The 20208-nt window shown below is 46.8% G+C and overlaps 1 protein-coding gene across 9 annotated transcripts in view; it reads right to left on the reverse strand.

Annotated features, from left to right (window-relative positions):
* MEIS1 (Meis homeobox 1) overlaps positions 1–13322 on the reverse strand; it is a 146823-nt gene extending 133501 nt beyond the window's left edge. For 3 of the 9 annotated variants that reach the window (XM_012168162.4, XM_060413858.1, XM_027966688.3), the window contains exons 1-6: positions 12639–13322; positions 10558–10784; positions 8547–8688; positions 7939–7989; positions 7109–7159; positions 5567–5713 (exon numbers count right to left, since the gene is read on the reverse strand). In XM_012168162.4, the coding sequence (XP_012023552.1) occupies positions 5567–5713; positions 7109–7159; positions 7939–7989; positions 8547–8688; positions 10558–10784; positions 12639–12650 (630 nt within the window). In that variant the 5' untranslated portion in view covers positions 12651–13322. Of the gene's footprint in view, positions 1–5566; positions 5714–7108; positions 7160–7938; positions 7990–8546; positions 8689–9052; positions 10512–10557; positions 10785–12638 lie in introns of those variants that run through there. The other 6 variants (XM_042245979.1, XM_060413859.1, XM_042245978.1 and 3 more) reach the window with 5 other exon arrangements.
* Between the last annotated feature and the right edge of the window lie 6886 nt (positions 13323–20208).

Below are 20208 nucleotides of genomic sequence, written 5' to 3' on the forward strand. Positions count from 1 at the left end.
CATTTATTAAAACTTAAGCATTTCATGTTGGTTTGACATATTTACGTTTCATGAGAAAATATTGCTATTGCAATGGCAAGCATAGCATTACCAATGTGAAAATACTTCACTTGAACTCATTTGACAGCATTTTCATTTATACGTGTTTTAATACAACTTGTTATGCATTCTTCAGTTTCTCCAACTCCACCTGCGAGGGAAGGTAAGCTAGTTTTATAACATAGGCCCCTTGGTAATACTGTAGTCTATCTGCTTGGCCTTAAAAAACCTATATTTCTACTATGGGACCACAAATAGTCTTTGTTTTTAAGAGTACGGAGTTCCACTGCATAATTTTCCGTCCGTCACCCGGCAACAGCTGTGTTTTAAATCTTTCGGACTATGACAAACATTTTAACATTTAAACATACGAGTGTTTGAAAACATAATGATTTAAAATTTGTTTGTTTTCAAAGTTGGGCCATTATAGCATGATATTTCAGTTACTTTTTTGAAAGCAAGGCCCTTATTTTAAGGCCTTTTCTCCTTCCTTCTTCTTGCTTCTACTAGTTAAACTTCCCCACGTTTTGTACTAAAAATCTCTAAGTTAGGACTGATAGCAAGAGTCCCCACAACCACTCTATATATTTCCAAATCATGAGCCATAGAGTCACTCTGCTGGGAGAGGAACTATTTGAGTGACCTATTGCCACAGAGCTAGTTAAATCACTGAACAATAGTTACTGTTATGGGGCTTTACCTTGTACAAAGTAGCATTAGTATCATTGCTTTCTACTAACCATAGAGCTTGCACTGGGGACTTCTACTGAGAAAGAGAGAAACTAGGAAAGGGGAATAACTTTTACAGCATTAACATTTAGACTTTGAGACATTTAAAAATGTAATCGATCTCAACCTATCTGCATTGACTCTGTACCACTTTTTTTTTCCTCTCAAATGTTTTTGGCGTGCCCCTAATAAGAATCAATACATCCCTACTCTGACAGTCACACATAAATACACGCAAAGAGCCAATCAGAAAACAATAAAAACACACCTGGTAAACAACTATCTTTGAAATCAAAGGATACTAAGCAACAAAGGGCCTAGAATGAACATCCCAATTAGCCACTGTAGTGACAAGCAGTCAACACCTTATTATTTAATCATTAAAGAGAATCTTGCCATAATTTCCCTCTGACATATTTCAAGAGGAATTAAGAGTATCCCACATGACTCACAACAACAATCAAAAGTAAAGTCAGATTATTCTAAGACTCCATGGCCTTCAAGGCTTGTGGACTCAGAGGTTTCAGGATTAAGACATTAAGTGAGACCCTAGAAGTACTTACAATTTAAATAAGTTGTGTCCATGTGTTAAGCATTTAGAAACAGACTAACTGACATTTTCCTATCCCTCCATGATTGTGTCCAGTTTTTCTTAATGGATGAAAACAAAACTGCTTGCATTCCTAGTATTAGTAAATATCCCTTGGCCTCATCTATTTTTTTTTTTCTAAAGCAGTGGATCCAATATATGAAGAACATTAGGCCTCCCCATCCCTTAGCAACACCTCCTCAAAAGAGAAAGCTTAAATCTCCCTTGGAGGTGTCCCCATCCCACTTCGCAGGGAAGGGGTGTTTTCCGTCAAGTTCAAGTTCAGTTTTAAGACAGTCATCTCAAAGGATGCTTTAGAAACAACGTTCTGGACTCTTCAAATAAAACACTGCCACCTGGGTTCCCTGGCCCCACTGGGAAACCAAAGCGCACTGGCCCAGGGCTGCCCCTGATCCCAGAGTCCCGGAAGCCTGCCGCTCTCCGGCCTGGGCTCTGCAGCCCTGGTGGCGGTCCCCCCGGTCCCCCCACCCCCGTCCCCGGGGACCTCAGCAGCGCTTGGCATTTAACCTGCCTGGCGAGCTTGACTTTCTGGTTCCATCTCTGGGAGCCACATTACTTCTCCCCAGATGTCAGAGGCAAATCTAGATTAACATGCAACAGGGCGCCCTGCGCAGCCTGCCAGCCCTCAAACAGGAGCTGTTAAATGCAGATTCAGCCGAGGACCCCCCGGAGAGCTGCTGTTGAATAAAAATTGTAATCCAAAGGGACCTTTTCTTTGCCTCCCCCTGCTTGTGGGAGAACCCGGGTTGGCGCCTGAGCACAGACTCAGCTAGTCCCACTCGCTGCGAGGGGGCCAGGCCACCTCAGTTGGTGGCCTTCGGGGGCCCCAGGGACTCTTGCTTCTCTCTCCTCTCCCTCTCAGGACAATCCTTGGAGTGGAAAATTCTTAGATTCAAGGAGTGGCGAGAAACAAACAACTCGAGGAAGGAAGGCTTTATTCGACAGAGCCTTCCTGAAGGGCGGCCTAAAGTCCAGCGTCTGGCAACCAGATTCTTTCCCGTCTAACCTCTCTTGGCGACCCCAATTCCACCCTGGGTCCCCCAAACTCGCGCTCCGCCTCCCCGTGCCCTCCGTCCCTCTCCATCACCAACCAGGCTCAACCCTGGCCTCGACGTCTCGCACGGTAGGCCCCTCACTGCACCCGCTCCCAGGGTCTCAGCCCGGCCCTCGCCGCCTGCCGAGACCGGTAAGGCCGGGTGCCCCTCGCTGCCCCCAGGCCCCGGGCGTCGGGAACGACTGTGCCGAGCGGGGAGCGAGGCCGTCAGGAGAGGGCGCCCTGGAGGCCTGCGCCCGAGGTAGGTGACTCTCGGACCTGCGACATCGGGGTCTGGGAGTGGGAGTCGGGGGAGGGCGTTGAGGGTAGGGTAAGAGCGGGATTACGGCTTCTGGGGGCATCTTAATCTGATGAGAAAAACAAAACAAAGCACCAAACTAAGGACGCCCCAAGGCCAAGTAGATTTCCTCCAATTGAGCCCTCCGGGAAACCGGCTGGTATCCAAGTCGTGGATTTCAAGTCCCCGCGCGGGTGGCAGCCTTCGCGCCCTCCGAGGAGAAAAGTAAAATAAAATAAACCCTACTGCCCACAGGCCCTAGAGACAGAGGGGCTAATAAGCAAACGACGCCCCGCGCTCGCACCACACCTGAAGTACGCAGCACACCCGCCACTGGGGCTCAAACTGGCTGGGCCGCATTCGCAGACAGGTGTCGAGGCAGTCCTTTCCCCGCCCGGCCCCTGGGGACCGGCGAGCCGGCTCCAGTTAGAAGTACTGGCGCCCACGAGGCGGCCCTAGTGCCTCTTCCCTCCGTCCCACCTCCCAGGACAGGGGACTCCACCCCGCGAGTGAGGCACAGTCCCGCGTGCGCCCCGCGCTCTGCGCGCCCGTCTCCAAAGGGAGCCCAGGCACACTCGCTCCTGCCTTCTGGGAAACGGACAATTCCAAAGCACAGACTTGGGGTTTGCTGCCCTGCGCCCAACTGAGACCTCGGTGAGCCCGAGAGGGTCCCGCGAGCGCGCCCACGCGCACAGGCCCACCGAGCCACGAGCTTAGCCAGAGCTGCGAAGCCCCCACTCTTCAGCGGCCGGGAGGGAGGCACGCTGCTCACTCCATAGTTGGGGGAGGAGAATGAAGTACCAGTTTTTACCCCTGGCCACTGCCCACCAATGCGCATGTTTCAAATAAAGGTAACTGAGTAACAAAAGTTTACCTAAGGAGTAAAGGAGGAACCCAATTTTGTTTTACCAATTTTGTACCCCCTGAAACACCCCTAACTCTGATCCTTTATCTTTGATTTTAATAAAATAATGATTCGTTGAGGAAAATGGGGTATAAATCTTCATTTTGGAGGCAATTAAAGTGTTGATTTCATTCATGCCCCTAAGCGATTCTTGTAATTTGCTCAAATAGCTTTATGTGCCCAGCACTCCGGAGCTTTTAGAATCCCATTTTCTAGTTAGGCTTGTTGGATTACAATTTTTATTCAACAGCAGCTACCCGAGGGTTCCTCAGCGGAATCTGCATTTAACAGCTCCGGGGAGAGGGCTGGCAGCCTGAACCAGGCGGGAGGCCGAGCGGCTGGCGGGGTGGAGACCGGGGGCCGCTTGCTGGTTTCCCACCTCGGCGGGGCAGCACCAGGATCGCGCAGGCTGCCTGTTCCCGGCACTCGTCTACACTGCCGAAAGTTTGTAACTCGCCAATTAGAAAAGACCCGGCGAGGTTGACGCTTTTAAAGCTCAGCTTTGCCTACCCTCCACTTCTTTGGGGAAAACGGAGAAATTCCGCCTCTGCCGAGGGGGTCACCCAGAGAAATCCAGATTGGGGATTGAAGGGATTGAAGGGAGAGGAGCAAACGTGAAGACGACACCCATACGAGGAGTCGGGCACTTCGGCAAGGACTCTGCAAGACAGTCGCTGGCCAACCGTGATCATGGCAGAGCTTGCAAAAAAAAACTGTATGACTGGTTGTCCTTTGGCTTAACAAAGGCAGGCTGCTCTCTCTCACAAGACAGGACTCACGTGCCAAGTCAGAAAGAGAAACAACTCAGGGCCTTCACTTATAGGTGGACAGGCGCAGGAGGCCCGCCACCCAGATCTCAAGACGCCCTGCCATAACTCGCAACCGAAAGCTGTCCTGAACCCTGTTCCATCTCATCCATTCCTCACGTTTTCACTTCCAGTGCATTTTCTCAACTCCTTGGGGCCGACACAGAGACAGGAGTGAGGGAGAGAGGGACTAGGAACAAACATTGGTGTTGGGGTGAGAGAAATCTACCCCCACCCCCAGCAACTTCAAATAAAAGTCGTCCCCACTTAGCAACGCAGCGGAAGAAGGGCCTGGAGGGAGGACGAGAGAGGAGGGGGCGAAGCCAGCGGAGGCCGGCAGCGAGAGCAGGGCGGCGCGAAGTCCCCCACCCGCCACACCGCCACACCGCCACACCGAGGGAGTCGCAAGGAGCCCCTGACGCAGACGCTTCCAAAAGCTGCCAACCCAGAGGGCCCAGAGCACGTACCGGCTGGAGGATGAAGAGAAAGGAGGAGGAGAAACGTCCATATTTATCTGTTTTTCTAACCTCGGCCTGGTCTTATTTTTTCTATTAAGTACAATAAAATGGGCGAGCTTGCAGCGAGCACTGCACAAAGCAATGTTCAGTGAGGTCTAGAAGCGTTCGGCCGAGGAAAACTGACAAGACAGGCTAATGAACCGTATAGACAGGGAGAAAATAGCAAGCATTTGCTAGATTTCAAACCCTCCCTGTCTCTCTCAGACCACCTATCTTGGGTTTATTCCTAATAAAATAAGAAATAAGCAGTCTTTACACTTTTCTTTTCTTTGAGAGAGAAGGGGGAAAAAATGCTCCAGAACAAAGCCCTACCACCAGAGGCGGTCACTGGCAGTTAACACTCCCATTATTGTAGAGGGTAAATAAAATAAAGACAAAAATTAAAAGCGACAAGAAACAGGTCAAGTTTGCAGGCAAAGCTTTTACAAGCTCATCTCTCCAGGTCGAATCCCAGAGCCAGCCTTAATGAAGCAATAATAGCCACATTATTCAAAAATTTTCATTTCGATGGAAATGTATCTAAAAGGGACTTAATCATATGCAAATAATAAAAGGAGGTGGTAGTGATCCAGCAAGCAATATGCATACAGATTTTTTTCCCAGGGATGTTGAAATTGAAAAGCGCATACCTGGTCAGTTAGATTTGCTGATCTTGTTATATCTTCACTGTCTGATTTTGATCCTCCTTCTCTATCGTCTATCACCAAATCGATAGGCATTTTCCCTTTCAAACAGCTAATATACCGGTGGCAGAAATTGTCACATAATTCGTGTACCTACATTATGACAGAAATAAAAAAATGGAAATATAATCAGGAGTTCATAAATGACATTGACAAGTGCAATCCACCCCCCTTGTGAGATCCAAACTTCTAAATAGGGGAAACACAGGGCAATTGTCCTCCAGAGACCCCCAGACGCATCCAGAATTAGGAATAACTTTCTTTTCTTACAAAATAGAGATATCCCAGAAAATTGACAGTGACAAGATGCTTCAGAGGCTACAACATATTCAACACCCGTGTTAAATTCATCTGCTCCTGGGGCCGTGGCCATTAAAGAGGTGACCTATGTGGGTGACATTTAAGGTAAACTATTTAATTTTGTCCAGTTATTTTTATCATAAATCCTTTCCAACATGTCTAAGAAAAAAATTAAATATACATATATATGTATGTATATAAAGGACCAGTACTGTGTTGGTACAGGATATATGCCTGACAACCCAAGTCCCTTTAACATTGGTAATTAGGGTTTCTATCTATAAGAAGCATATATTAGGATGCTTCCTTTAAAAAAAAAAGACTCATGATATGGTGTCTGTGGGGGGAACCCTTACAGCCACAAAAAGGTATCAAACTGATTAATTTTTTAAGGGAAAAGAATGCTTCAAAATATTTAGGGATAGGTGGAGCGGTGTCTTACAGGACACAGGCATCACTGACATGCAAAAATTCACAAGAAACCCCAGTGTGCTTGCAATTTAATGTTACTTTGAATTACAATGCATTAAGTTTTTATTGCTGAGATTTATAGAACAGCTAGCAAAATCATGTTATCCCACACCCTTTCTTGAGTGTGAAGGTGGGATGTGTGCAGGATTTCCAGATTCAAGAAACTGACACAAATATCAACTCTGCTTTGTCTCGGAAGAACCTTTAAAGTGCCTCCCCCACCGCCTCCTCCACACTCCTTGCCCACTCCTCCTCCCACTCCGCTCCCACTCCGCCTCTCCCCCTGTATCTGACCCGCCACTGCTCTCAGACTGTCTTCCAGAAACTCACTAAAACTAAACAAAACTTTCCCCCCCTCAGAGGTAGCAAAGAAGACTAGGAGGAAGAAGAGAAGGTACAACCTGTGAAGCAAATTCAGGATAGCTTTCTAAGCATCCAAGGGGATGCAGAGCCCTGCAACTACTTACACAAAGCCAGCAAGGTATTAAGAATGAATACAAGGCTAGGGCGTTTGTGATCCCAGTTTTAGTGTCTGAAATTGTAATTAAACTGCAAAGAGAAATGGACTCAAAGATTGGCCTTGACACTAATTACCAGAAAGAAAGACGTTTATGCAAATATCTTCAAAGCCTGAACTTCAGCCATTCTGAACCCTCCCCTTCTATGTGTTTGGGCGTGAGGGGGAAGCAAAAGGAGAAAAAAAGCCAGAGAAATTACCTTCTCTAATTCCAACAGATGAAACCTTAATACTTGTATGGCTTGAATCATCTGCAAAGATACAAAAAGAATGAGCGGCCCCATTCGTAGTTTGCAGAAAACTGGCTGTCATAGCTCTAACATCCCCAGCCCTCCCCTCCCCCCAGTAAATAGAGTTATTTTGATTTATGGCCATAACACTAAAACTTAACAGCAGCGACTGGGTACCATCTAGAGGTTTATATTTCTTAAGGAGAAAAAAACAGCTAAAACAACAACCAAGCATCTAAGTGGGGGTCATAAACACTCTTCTTGCCCACAGCTCCCCTCTTTCTCAGCCCCACTGCCCCTGCACCACTCCCAAAGGTATTTCCCTGGAAGGCGTGCACGGAAAATATTCCCAATAGTCTCCAAGCTGGCTTTTCACATTGCAAACTTTCTGCCGCCTTCTGCACACCTTTCCGATAAACTGGTGGTTTGGGGGGTCTGGCCTGGTTGCTTGCCCTCATGACGCGACTTTGAGGGCTGGGAAGTCCGCAAAGTTTAAGCACACACGCTGACAGGCCCGGAGATAAATCCCCGGGCTGATTAGAGCCGCGCTGCCCGGCTGTCATAAAAAACAAAAGCTCGCGTTTCCCTGCGCCGGTTCACCCGGCCCCTCTGGAGGTGAATTTATTTCCCCGGGACCCCGTCCCGGCCCACTTGCCGGGTGGATGGAAACCCTTGCAGCCCACTTGCAAGCTACGGGAGGACGGGTCTAGAAACCTCAGGGCTCTCAAAGCAAAGCTTGGGGAGAAGGCGGGGGTGGGGAAGGGAAGATGTGGGGAGGGGAGTAAGGGGTCCGCTCTTACCAAGTTATCCAGTTCTGGATTAGAAGAAAAGAGAGGTTTTTCTGCGCGAATCTAAATACAAGTGAGAAGGAGAGGGGAGAGGGAGGGGAAAGGGGGGGGGGGGGAGAAAGAAACATTTGAAATCTGGTCGCCTTCCTAGTTTCTTGCCTCATTACGCTGTCGGGGGCAGGATGTAACCTCTGGGACAGACTCGGTGACACCGAGTTCGTCCCGTGCAGAAACCCTTCAGTGTGAGTCAAATAATCCGAAAACAAGCCCAGAGCACAGGGTTACTTCTCCTAGCAGTGTGCTGCTGAGAGATCCCTGCTCAGCTCGCCAACTCCAAGGAAGGTCCTGCGCTGGGGGTTTGGGGTCGCATTTTACAGAGAGAGCTTTCTGCGTCGGGTTAGGGCGCGGGAGTGGGTCAGAAGTGGGGTGATTTTCAGGCATCCGCAAACAGACACTGATTTAGGAGGAAAACCTCAGGGAAGATGTAACAAGGCCTGGCTTAGGGCAGACTGTTCAGCTGGTTACTTTTGCAAATGTGCTGGGGCGGGGGGCGGGTGGAGGGAGGTTCTTTCTTTCTTTTTTTTTTTTCTTTTTACTTTTGAAACATTGATTTTGCTGACCTGTTTGGCGAACACGGCTATATCTTCATTGAATGACTCTGACGAGCAGACGTCCCCGCCCGCCACCCCCGGCTCGCGGGGGGTACAAGTAGCTAATTCACATTTCTCAAAAATCAGTGCTAAGAGAGGGAAGAGGGGGTGTCTGCAAGAAAATACAACAGTCACAAACAACACAATGGTTAGTCCCGCGGCAGTGAAACAAGGAGCCCAAGAAAAACAGCCGGACGAGCTCAAGACGGGGACCTCCCTCTCCCTGATTTTGACATCTCCTTGTTCCCCTTCCCCCATCCCTACCCCCCAGGTGACTGCTCACCTCCCTTTCCTCCTTGGGCCCCCCAAAGTCGGAGGCCCTAAGCCATGGACCGTATCTGAAGACCGGTTCAGCCTATCTGGCCTGAGAAATTAGTAACATTTGCTAAGAATAAAACCCAAGCGGTTCCAGCAGCCATTTTGAATTAAGTTTCCCACCCCGACCAGCCCTCGGCCCTCCGATGCACACCCAGGACCTGGAAGAGGAGAAAGGCGCCGGGCGCAGGAGGTGGGAAATCTCGTTCAAGTGGGTTGAGGCCGGCCCGGGAAGCTCAAACTCTGGGGACCTTGGAGGCAGGCGCTCAGCTAACTTGGGGCAAGGATCTCTCTGGCTGTGAGACCGACCGACTGTCAGAGGGCTGGACGACGGATCCTGACCCCAAGGCCCTCAGAGGGCCGGAGGGCTCCTCCTTGTCTCCCGGCACACTTCCCTCTCTTCGCCGACCGTCCCCACCGCCCCCCTCCCACCCCCTAAGAAAGTTCCTTCAAATGTGCCTGCGGTCAGGCCTTTCATTTTGTCCCCACGTAATGGCAAAGCAGCGAGTATTGCAAGGGGCCTAGATGTTGCTTATCTCAGCCCATTAAAAACAAAACAAAACAAAAAAAGCCTCTTCTAATGCCCAAAGAGGTGTCTCGAGTCTTTTATTAGCTCTCACAGCCCGGCTGGGAATTTAACAGTTTGGGGTCCTTTTCAAAGCTTCCCCAAATGTTCTGTCCGGGAGCCTAAATCATTTGCAGTTAACGCTGCGGAGAGGACGCTGGGATTTCAACAAGCCCATGGCACAAGGGACCAGAAGATAAAGCAGAAAGGGTTTCCAGTCGGGGAGGGTCAGTGTTACCTGATTTTTTTGTTTTTCAAAAGAAGAAATAAATAAAAATAAAAGTGGCTGCAAAGTAAAAAGCGGTCCCCCAATAATACATCAGCACACAGTAGGCACAGTGACTTTCAGAGGGTTTTGGTCTAACCCCAGGGCCCGGGAGAACACGGCGTGAACCGCAGCGAACACTACACCGGCCGAGAGCACCCCGCATCTACTTCTAAATCCTGCAAGTTTCGCCCTTAAACACAAAGTCCTAAAACGGCCAGAAGTTTCTTAAGGTCTGTAACAATTCACAGTGAGCTCCTCTCCTCGACTACAGTGGTCAAACTCCATAAATGCAAAGCCTGTTCCCCTTTGCCTGACCTGCAACTGTCCTCCCTTGATTTTATTGTGCGGTGGCAAGGCCAGCATACGGTGGCTGAGTAAACTTAGCAAGTCAGAACAATCAGTGGCTTAAAAGATTTTCCTTTAAACTAAAAGTTTCGTTGCAACACAAAGGCGCCTACGTTTAGAAATCCCCAACACTCTCCCCGAGAAGTCGAGCAAGTGAGGACTCCAACCCGCTGAACTACGGAGCCGGAGTCTGCGGGGGGTGGTGGGAGGCCGAGGGACCTTTGGCAACTTCCGCACGGCGACCCCTCCGCGGGCATGGCCTCGGAGGAGCTGGACACTGGACCCGCCCGGAGCCTGAGCGGAGACGGGGGCGGGGGGCGTCTGGGCTGGCCGCCTCCCCCAATCTCCATGCAAAGAGAATGAAAAGTCACCGAATAATGTACCTCCAAATCCAGAGAGCTCTGACTTTCCTCCTATCGAGGGCAAAGGGAAATGGGGAAAGAAAGCCTCGCCTCGAAACTGCTGAACCTGCTGCCCGTCGTACCTACCCATAAATGGCATCTTTATCTCTCTTTAAAGCGTCATTGACCGAGGAACCCATGCTGGGAGCCATGGCGTTGGTGTGGGCTGTGTGCGGATACTGATGCGAGTGCAGAGGAGGCCCGTGGTTCAGGTGGTGGACGGGCTGCATGGACCTGGCCGCATGCGGGTCCCCATACATCGTGGAGGGAATGCCTACTCCATCCATGCCCCCGTAATGGGGAAGATCGTCGTACTGCATGACAAACGGGAGAGAAACAAGATTCAGAAGGCCAGGCAGGCACATAGGGCAGACAGCAGGGCACGGAGCTTATACAACGTCAGTCCAGCTGGATCCTTAACCCCGAATTCGGGGGCCTGGCCTCTCTGTAATGGAGATTTCTCATTAAAAAAAAAATTTTTTTTAAGGTAAAAATTCTAGGATTCTCAGTGAGACTCGGCTAGATGGAATGGTCTTGCCCTAACTTGTGTCCCTATCAACTAGTCAGAAATTCAGGATCCTTTGGCAAGGAAGGAAGGAAGAAAGAAGGAAGAAAGGGAGGCATTCTCCCGGAGGGCGGAAGGTAAATTGTGCATGTCTCTAGAGGAGGAAATTCAAAATCACAATAATAAAACGTGCCAGGACAGTGCAACAAACCTGCCTAGTTTCACAGCCCCTTCCCATCAGGGAGAATTAAAAAAAAAAAAAGTTACGATGAGAACAGCTAAGCCAAGCACGTGAATTCAGACAGGCTTCTCATTTTATTTCCCTGCCAGCGTGGGGTTAGGCAGTCCTGCAAGACACTGCATTTCCTTTGCTCTCCAAGACAAACTCTGCAAAATCATACAAAACTAACTGCCCCCTTTATAAATGAAACTCAGAGAAGGGTAACTTCTCTTGGACATTAGGGCTGAATTTAGAATTAGCCAATATTACCCCCGAGTTAAAAGAAAATGTATAGTTGGAGCAGTTACACTACATTTTTTCTACTGCTATGAACTTTCTCCCTAAACTAGAAGGCAGTGAGGTAGATGTTAGTCATCAGGTTTAAAGCAAATTTAAAAGTAAATGCACATTCATTCTACCACCCCCCCATCTTCCTTCTCCAGAAAAACTACTTTCATATTGTCATTATTTTTGTGTGCAAAATTTAGCTATTGAGGTTTTTCTCATTGCTTCATTTCAGGCAAGTTCTTTTCCCAAGATTTGGAGGCACCGAGAGTGAAATGATTTTCAAAGAGGAATTGCCACTTTCATCTCCTTAAAGCCAGAGGTGTGAAAAGAGTTTGGAAGAACGCTGACATTTGCCTGAACCAAAGGAGTAAAGAAAAAATGTGTCAGCCTAGTAACTTTCTTTTGCAAACAGCGCTTTGAGGGCCAGGGCACAATTTATGCAAGGAAGGCTTTTTGTAGATCCCCTTTCTTTAAAGAAACTACCTCTGTTGGGTTGTCATTGTCTCACTTTACTCTCACTACATTTCCATTCAAATAGGAATATTGGGGAAATTAGTATTGCATTTTTAAAGTGAATAGTTGTGTGCTTAGTATCCAATTAGTGTAGGGCTTTGCTAAGAAAAACTTACAAAATATTACCTTGTATAAAAAGTCACGTACATTAAAATTACTTTAAAAAGATGAATGCTTTCCGACCCCCCCCAAAACTGTTGTACTATGACAGTTATTTGCTTAAAAATGCTAAACCCTTCCAGTGATATTAAAGAGCATAATCAATAACATATCAGAAGTTTCTCACTGCTTATTTTAGTTTAAAAATAGCTTTAAACTTCTGCTCCTTGAATGTTCAGGCTATATAACATCAAGTATCCAGCGCTTTTTGATTTTTAAACAGATGATTGTCCGAGCTTGTATTTTTATTTATATAGCTGCTGGTTAGGAACCTATAGGAAACTTGATTACTTGAATTAACAATTACATGTAACATGCATAAGTCTACAAATGCATTGACTAAATCCTCTTGCTTTAGGCCACGGCTTTAGGAGCCTCATTCAAAAAAAGACAGAGAAAAAAGGAAACTTTTTAGCAGTGTCTTTCAGCCACGTTTCAATTTAATCTCACATTTGAGTTCCACAATTGTTTTTTAATACGTACCCTTTGCGCCATCGGCCTCCCTGGCTCCCTTCCTACTTCAACTTCTAATATATCCTCTTTAAGGCCAGTGTGAAAAGAAACAAATACGTAAACTCCCCCGGAAAAAAAAAAAAAAAAAAGCACGACGAAAAATCCCTTAACGTCTCCAGCAACGTGAGCTACTGGTCCCAGATCTTCGGTCTACGGGACCTGAAGCAAAGCGCCCGAGTCACTGAGCATAAAAGCGCTCCGTTTCCAAGACAGCAGCAGGGGCAAGGAAAAAAAAAAAAAAAAAGCAGATCTTCTCTCCCCAAAAAATCAGTTAAAAAAAAAAAAAAGCGCGCCCCTCAGACCCAACTACCAAATCTCATGGCTTTCTGCCACTCCGGCTGTCAATCACAGGCGAGGTTGTCAACGTGGTGAATGAATGATCATCCGCTCTGTCTTCTTCTGGTCAGAACACCTCAAATGTGAATATTCAAATGCACAAAGCCCTAGCGTTCGCTTCCCTTGAATCAGTCCTAATTCCTAATCAGTTTCTCTCTTCTCTCGCTCGCTCTCTCTTTCTCTCTCTCTCTCTCTCCGTCTTTGCAACTGCTGCACTGGAGGGAGATTAGAGGAGGAGGTTTAAAAAAAATGTCTGTCTGAGTTTGTCTTAAAGGAGCCACGATCGATGCTGCCCGCTTGCAGTCCCCGTGCGTGTGTAAAGTGTGTGTTGCACAGGCGGAGAGGTGGATTCCGACCAGAATGCTAGAACCCGGAAGTAGTGGTGGCCATAACAGGTCGCGTCTTACACAATGCATTGGGCTGCAGCAAGTAGACTCCTCGGCAGGGGTGGGTGCGCGAAGCGAGCTCTGGCCGCACTGGAGAGGCAGAAAGGCGCTCCATTAAATCGCACGCCCAGGCACAAACACCCACACACCCAGGGCACACGCGCACAAGCGCAGGCAGAAGCCCCCCGCCGCCGGTTTTATTTTCCGTATTCTTTTCTCTCCCTCCCCCTCCAGACTCTCTCCCCAAAGCTCTCTTGAAATAAACCGGGAATAAACGCGGGACAAACCGCAGCGGGAGTGTTTTTTGCACAGGGTTCGGCGGATAGACTTCCTGACTTTCCTCGAAATTATTGGGGTCTGACTGTGTTTTTCGGGTCGGAGGGGGGGGGGGCTGATGCAGAAAGTAGTGGATTCTTAGAACCAATACTCCACGTATAAAAGTCAAACCGAGAGCGAAGAGGAAGAGGAGAGCAGGAGCAAGGCTGCGAAAGGGTCTGCTTAGGAGTTCTGAGAACGTGGGGTGGGGATGGCTGGGGCTTTCTGCAGATCTAGCTTAAGAGTTTTTTGTTTTGTTTTGTTTTGTTTTTGCTGTCAGAGGTGGACACTCGCCCCGAGAAAGCAAATGCTTGTCTTTTCTCATTCTGGGGGTCTGAACCTCCCCATCTCCTAGTCCCGGAGGCCCCAGCCCCAGCCCCGGCGTCCTGCGCGAAGTGAGAGAGGAAGGGAGGGAACAATGAGCCGAGAGCCGGGAATGTGCCCCCAGCGCCTGTTTACAAACACGAAGCTATTTATGATCGCTGGAAAGCGAAACCCGACTCGGGCTCGGAGCAGCCCAGACCTCGCGGATGGAGCCCGGGTCAGGAGCCGCGGGGAGTGAAGCTCTTTCTCCGACCGGCTCCCGAAGAGACGGCCGTGCGCCCAGGGCGCGGCGCGGCGCGGCGGGGTCGGCGCGCTCGGCTAGGGCTACAGCCGCGCCGCCTTTGTCTTCGAGGCGCCGAGGGGCTCCGGCCTCCGCCGTGCTCTTTCCGCGGCGACGCCCCGCGCTCTTCTTCCCGGACCTTCTTACCCTTACTCCGCTTTTCAGTCCCCAGTCCGGCGCAGGGAAAAAACTCCCAGTGCCAAAGAAAAAGAAATTCACTTCAGGGGTTGAAATTTCAGACAAAAAGCTGCCCCTACCCACAACTCGGAGGCCCCAACCAGCCACTAGTGTGAACTTTCTCCTTTTAAATACCTATTCTCCAGTTTAAACAAGAAAATTCCTTTTCTTTATTCTCCCACTCTAAACCTGTCTTTTATTATTGTATTTAGTGGTGCCATTTTCATTTTTCTGCCCGCCCGGCTCTGATATGCCGAGATGGCTCAGTCGTAGCCGCTCGACCAGCGGGCTGGAAACCTCACATCCCGGAGCAGGGCTCGCAGCTCGCTCGGCTCGGAGCAGGATTTTTTTTTTTCCTCCCTCGACAGAAACCTCGCAGAAAACTCCCCCTGCGGTCGACTGGAAAATGAGCTCACCCAAATCTCGGTAGGCAGCCGGGAGGAGGGCTCGACCAATCAGAAGGCGCCCTTGCCAAGGCTGCCGCGCATTGGCTGCGGGGAAAATCAATTATCAAATAATCGATCAGCAGGGAGCTTCGATCTGCCGGGAATGCAAACTGCCAGTCCCGATTCCCGCCCTGATGGTGGCCAAAAGGCTGACTCTCCCAAAGCAGCCGGCCCCTTGCTTGCTTCGCCCCTACCTTCTTCCCACACGGCCAGCTGCGGACCAACCCTCACCCCGAAGCGGGGGAGGTGTAAGTAGGGAGAAGAGTTTTGAGAAAGATTAGGGCTCGCATCCTCAGAGACTGGAAAAGATCAGGAGTTCTAACATGTAAGAAGACAACTCTAAACGCGCAAACTAAAAGAGAATTCTCATCAGTCCAAGAGACAAAACTCAAGTTTCTGTTTAAGTGGGCTTTGGAGGAGCAGGGGACCCAGGGCGAACATCAGAACATAGATCTGGAATCAGGTTGCACTGAGCGCACGTACCTCCCTTCCCTAAGCGACGAGTATTGCCTCTTTTACTACTTCTCCTGAGTCAACGCCCGGTTCCCTCCAAGAGTAGAGTTTTCATAAAGTCGAGCATCTCAGCTTTCCCAGCCTCGCGCACATCATCCCCTCCCCAACTCCGAACTCGCCCCAAGTGTGTCCGAAGGACAGACAAGTTCTCCCAAGGCGGATGCGTTTTGCCTTGAAAGCGTTCTCTTTTAACTACTCATCCTAGGATCCCTCATCATTTGCATCTCTTTCTTCTTCTTCCTTACCACCTCACTCCCCAAGTTTTAAGATCTTTTACTTTCCTCCATCCGAAACAAATGTAGAGTTTTCTGGTGCAAACTCCTCGATACGTCACGCGTGAGGTGAAGGCAGGGCCGCGTGTCAGTGCGGAGAGGGTCCAGGTGAATTACCAGCGCCTTTATGCCACTGCCTGACACCACCACTCCACCCCGCACCTCTTCACTCCCCTACTCCCCAGCCCTTCCCCAATGTGAACTTGGAAACAGAATTTCAGGCCAAAATAGAAACTCCCGGTCTCGAGGAAGACTATTTCTCTGTTTAATTCTCGGGAGGCTGCGCGGACTGGGCCAGGAAAGGCAATCCTTTTCCGATTGCAGAGAGGACCGAACTGGGCCGGCCGTCTTCCTGGAACCTCAGCCGGTCTCGGCCAACACCTGGGCGCCTTCCGACGGCTGCTAGGTGGGCTGTAAGCTCGATTTCTCCAGCAGGCCCGCTGGGCATAAGCGCGAGTGGCGGCAGTGGGGAACGAAGTAGGGGGTGGGGGCGTCAAGCCAAACACTGACATGGGCACAGCTACATTTATGATTCTAAAATGAACTGCGAAGGGAATTGTGTAAGTATAATCTAACCGAGAGAAATTTACTGCGAAATGCATTTTGGTGACCGTAGTCTTTAACAGTCCTAGGGGTTCTCGGGCAAAGACTAAGGCTTGGAGTTACCTCAAGTCTGCCGCCACGTTTTCAAGTGTGAAGAGGCCAGTTTTGATATACATAGTTCTTTGACAATAGAATGTATTTTGTACTGATGCTTTCTGGTAAGTTTCCTCTTTTGTTTTCTAGCTGGGATGGAAAAAGAAGATTCAGGTAAGTCTCTCCTTTTCCAGCACAACCCCAAACCTAGGACTGTCATGCTCTTCAAGCATGATCTTCAACTTTAAATTACCTACAAACAGATTTTCCTTAAAAGAGACATACTTTGGGTTGGTGGGCTTAAGCTAAACTCATTAGCTTCGAAAAGTGTCTTCTTTCTTCCCTCCCTTCCTTTCCAAGTATAACTGGGAAGCTGATGGTCCTAGGCCTTTATAAGATTAATTCTGAACAATCAAGAGACTAAAACACTTTTACAATGTAATTATAGTAGTACAAATTGTTTGCCCAAACCTCATTCTGGATAAGGATTTTACAATTAGCAAACAGTTATTACAGTTGGGGCTTGCTGAGAGAAACTGCACAGACTATGTCTGGGGTTGCAATATAGTAGCCATAAAAAAAAAAAAAAGCTGTAGCAGAGCAGCAATTAATCATCTATTAAAAGGAAAGGAAAAGGTAAAAGAATAGTTCTAGGTATCTTAGAAAACCAATGCTGATACTTATACCTGTTCTCTGACAGTACCTATCTTTAGCTTATGGCAAATACTTACTTTTTAAGGCACAAGTACTTTTATTTTGCAAAAACTTGGCCTGCTGAAGAGTTCTGGCATTTGCCCCTCTACCTGGGCCTTCCATACCCACCTTACCATCTTCCCAAAGATAGAGAATGAGGACTTTAAAGGGGCAGTCTGGGGCCTAGGTTTCTGTTGCTTAGACCCTCTGGTAAGGAAACTGTTGGTACAGTCCTCCCTGAGAACTTCCCTCTAGTTTTCTATTATCCTATAAGGAATTCTGCCAATGGAAAGATCTATATCCAGGCTTTTGTCCCTGAAGTTCACACTGATGAGTCAGCTCCAAAACCCTCAGAAATTAAAAAGGCACCTCTTAAGGTAAAATGTGTGTGTATTTGCCAGCCCAGAATAAACAAAAGCCTGTTAATCAATCGAGTTTGGCAGCTGTGTTCACAGAATGATAAGGGTTTATCATCTGCCACCTAACTTTAAGTTGCCTGTTAAAATGTTGTGATTACTCTTTAGGTTGTCCTGTGGACTGGAGGTTTGGGATTTGCTCTTCAAGAACATTTATCCTCTGAATCTCACCTCACATTAGTATTTGCATTTCAAAAAACAGAAATAAGAGGAGAGAAAGACAGTTTAAAGGAAATAGATTTAGAATCTAGTAGAGATAATAGAGGAATGTTGGAGATAAGAACCTGGATGAGAAAGGTACCAAGAAGTCAAAGCTAATGAATGGCTGTGAGAAAAGTGAAATAAACTATTTAGAGGTCTATAAAAGGGAGAAACCTGGTTAGGTGATATGAAAGGGGGTTAACCGACAGGATTAGGGAAGACGTTAATCAAGTGCCCCAAAGCAATCCTGGCTATAAGAACCCGGAGGTTTGTTTACTGCATTTTGCTTCAGAAAACAAAGTATGTCTGGGTCCAGTTCAGGAGTCAATGAAAGGTCAGCTGAGGCTCTGCGGCCATCACAGGGAGAATACCTAACTCATTATATTCTGACTGGATAATGCAAAAGTGAAGAAAAAAATTTTGGAGGTGTGTGTGTGGGGGGGTGTTTTCCTTACCACTTTTCTATTTCAAATTATTAAAACGCTTTGGTCTCTAGAGGGGGAAAAATTACACTGGTTAACATAATTACTAGCTCTGACATTTTCAGAAGTTATAGAGGTCTTTTATTAATTAAATGGAGGGCTTAATAAAATATTCCTAATAAAATTTATGGTTGTCTTAAAACTTTCTAAACAGTGCTATAAATTCTTAATAAAATTAACTGGGAAATGAGTTATTAGCCCACACTTTACCCTCTCCCCCCACTTCTACATAAGGAGCGTCTGCAGAATGAAAAGAGAAATAGAAGGCTTTTAGTAAAATATAAATATTCGCTACAGTCACACATTGCTCGAGGAGAGGCAAGTTTCAACTAAGTTATTTCTAATGGCTTCATCATCCAATAGTCTCCAAAAGCTATTCAAAAAATTTCTAGAAAATTTCTTCCCCTTTTCTACTACAGAGTATATATGCATGCATACATTAGCCCACGTGAAATACAATACTTGATTTTCTGGTCTAAGGTGTGTGTTGAATTTAACAAAAACTATAGATGCACTCTGCAAAATTCCAATATAGAATTTTGAAGGTTCAGGTTGCAAATATTTTCATCTATTAAAAGATAATTATAAATGAAATGCCTTGTATTTTATCTCAGTTTCATTTCTTTAAAGGTAACTTAAACAATAAACTTCTCAGTAACATTTCCCTCCAAACACCTCATTTATAATGGTTGGTACGTTATCTAAAGCAGCATTTCGGTGAGCAGATACACAAATCTTTTTTTCATATTGCTACATTTCAGAACTTTGCAAAGTTATTTTAAGTTTGAGGATTTTTCTCTGCTTCATGGATACAGCACTGGCTAGCTGGCTGGCAGACTGACTAGTTGAAATGAACAGTACACTCAAACATACTCAAACCAGACCAAACAGCTTTGGTGGATTGTTCAGCATTTGAAGGCTTGATCTTTTGTGCCGTCTACTGGACAATAGAAAAACTACAGTCTCTGTGATTTAAGAAACTTTTCTTTCTTGTCCAGTACTTGGGGGAGGGGATACTTTGATGCTGGTGAGTAATAGGAGATGACCATAGGACCCAACTGAGACTCACAGACAGGTTTTGTGGTCTAATCATGTGTTCAAATCCAAGTTTAGGACATTGTTGACTAAGGCACAAAACTAAAACCTATATTTAATACAGCTGTGTATGTGTGTGAGTGCACAGAGTCAGCATGGGAAGAAAAAGATGATGGGACAAGCCAGGCATCTCTGAAAAGTCTATGTGTATAGTTGCTTGGCTCTGAGTGTGAATTTGCTCGACAGTCAAAGTTAAATGTATCTATTGCCTAGGTAATCCAGGGTGTACAAATTAATTTTTGAAATCCAGAACACGACATTGTTCAGTAATCAAGAAAAGTATTTTTAGGAGGGGAGGAATAAAATAGGTAATTAGAAAAACTGTAGCACAGTTCCTTGTTGGCATAATTGTATAAAAATGTGAAACTTCAGTGTTTTCACTTGGAGACCACATGTGGGAAAAAGTGTGGGTAAAATTCACAGTCAGATGCTGTCGTGTAACAGAGACTGATGTTCTCTTAAACATTAAAAAATATTGTATACATTTTGGTTGTGATTCTAAAACTATTTGTGGAGTTCCAGCATTATGGAAGCTTTGTACAAAAAAAAAAAAAAAAACAACTCATGAAGCTAACTTTAACCTCTTTTTGATACTGACACAGCTTCTGAGTAATGACAGTTACAGATAACTGATAAAGTCCAGCACCAATAAAATATGGAGAAGTCAAACTGATTTTGGTGGAAGAAGCATAGACTTGGGTACCAGGCTCTTGAAACTGTTCATCTGCTTTTCTGAAGTTAAACTTCTTTATTTCATTAAGAAAGAAAAAGCTTAGTAATACATGACTAGTTATTAGGGTGCCCTTCAATAAAAATCCAATAGTGAAAAGGAGGCAGATTTAGGACATTTTATTGATGCATAAATATGTTTCAATGATCTACTTCAAATATACATCTTGATGTGGCACTATGTCAGAATGACTTGAAAATATTATGTTAAATATAGATATGCCAGAGAACTTGGGCTG

The sequence above is a fragment of the Ovis aries genome, chromosome 3 (genome assembly GCF_016772045.2).
Source record: "Ovis aries strain OAR_USU_Benz2616 breed Rambouillet chromosome 3, ARS-UI_Ramb_v3.0, whole genome shotgun sequence".
Lineage (NCBI taxonomy): Eukaryota > Metazoa > Chordata > Mammalia > Artiodactyla > Bovidae > Ovis > Ovis aries.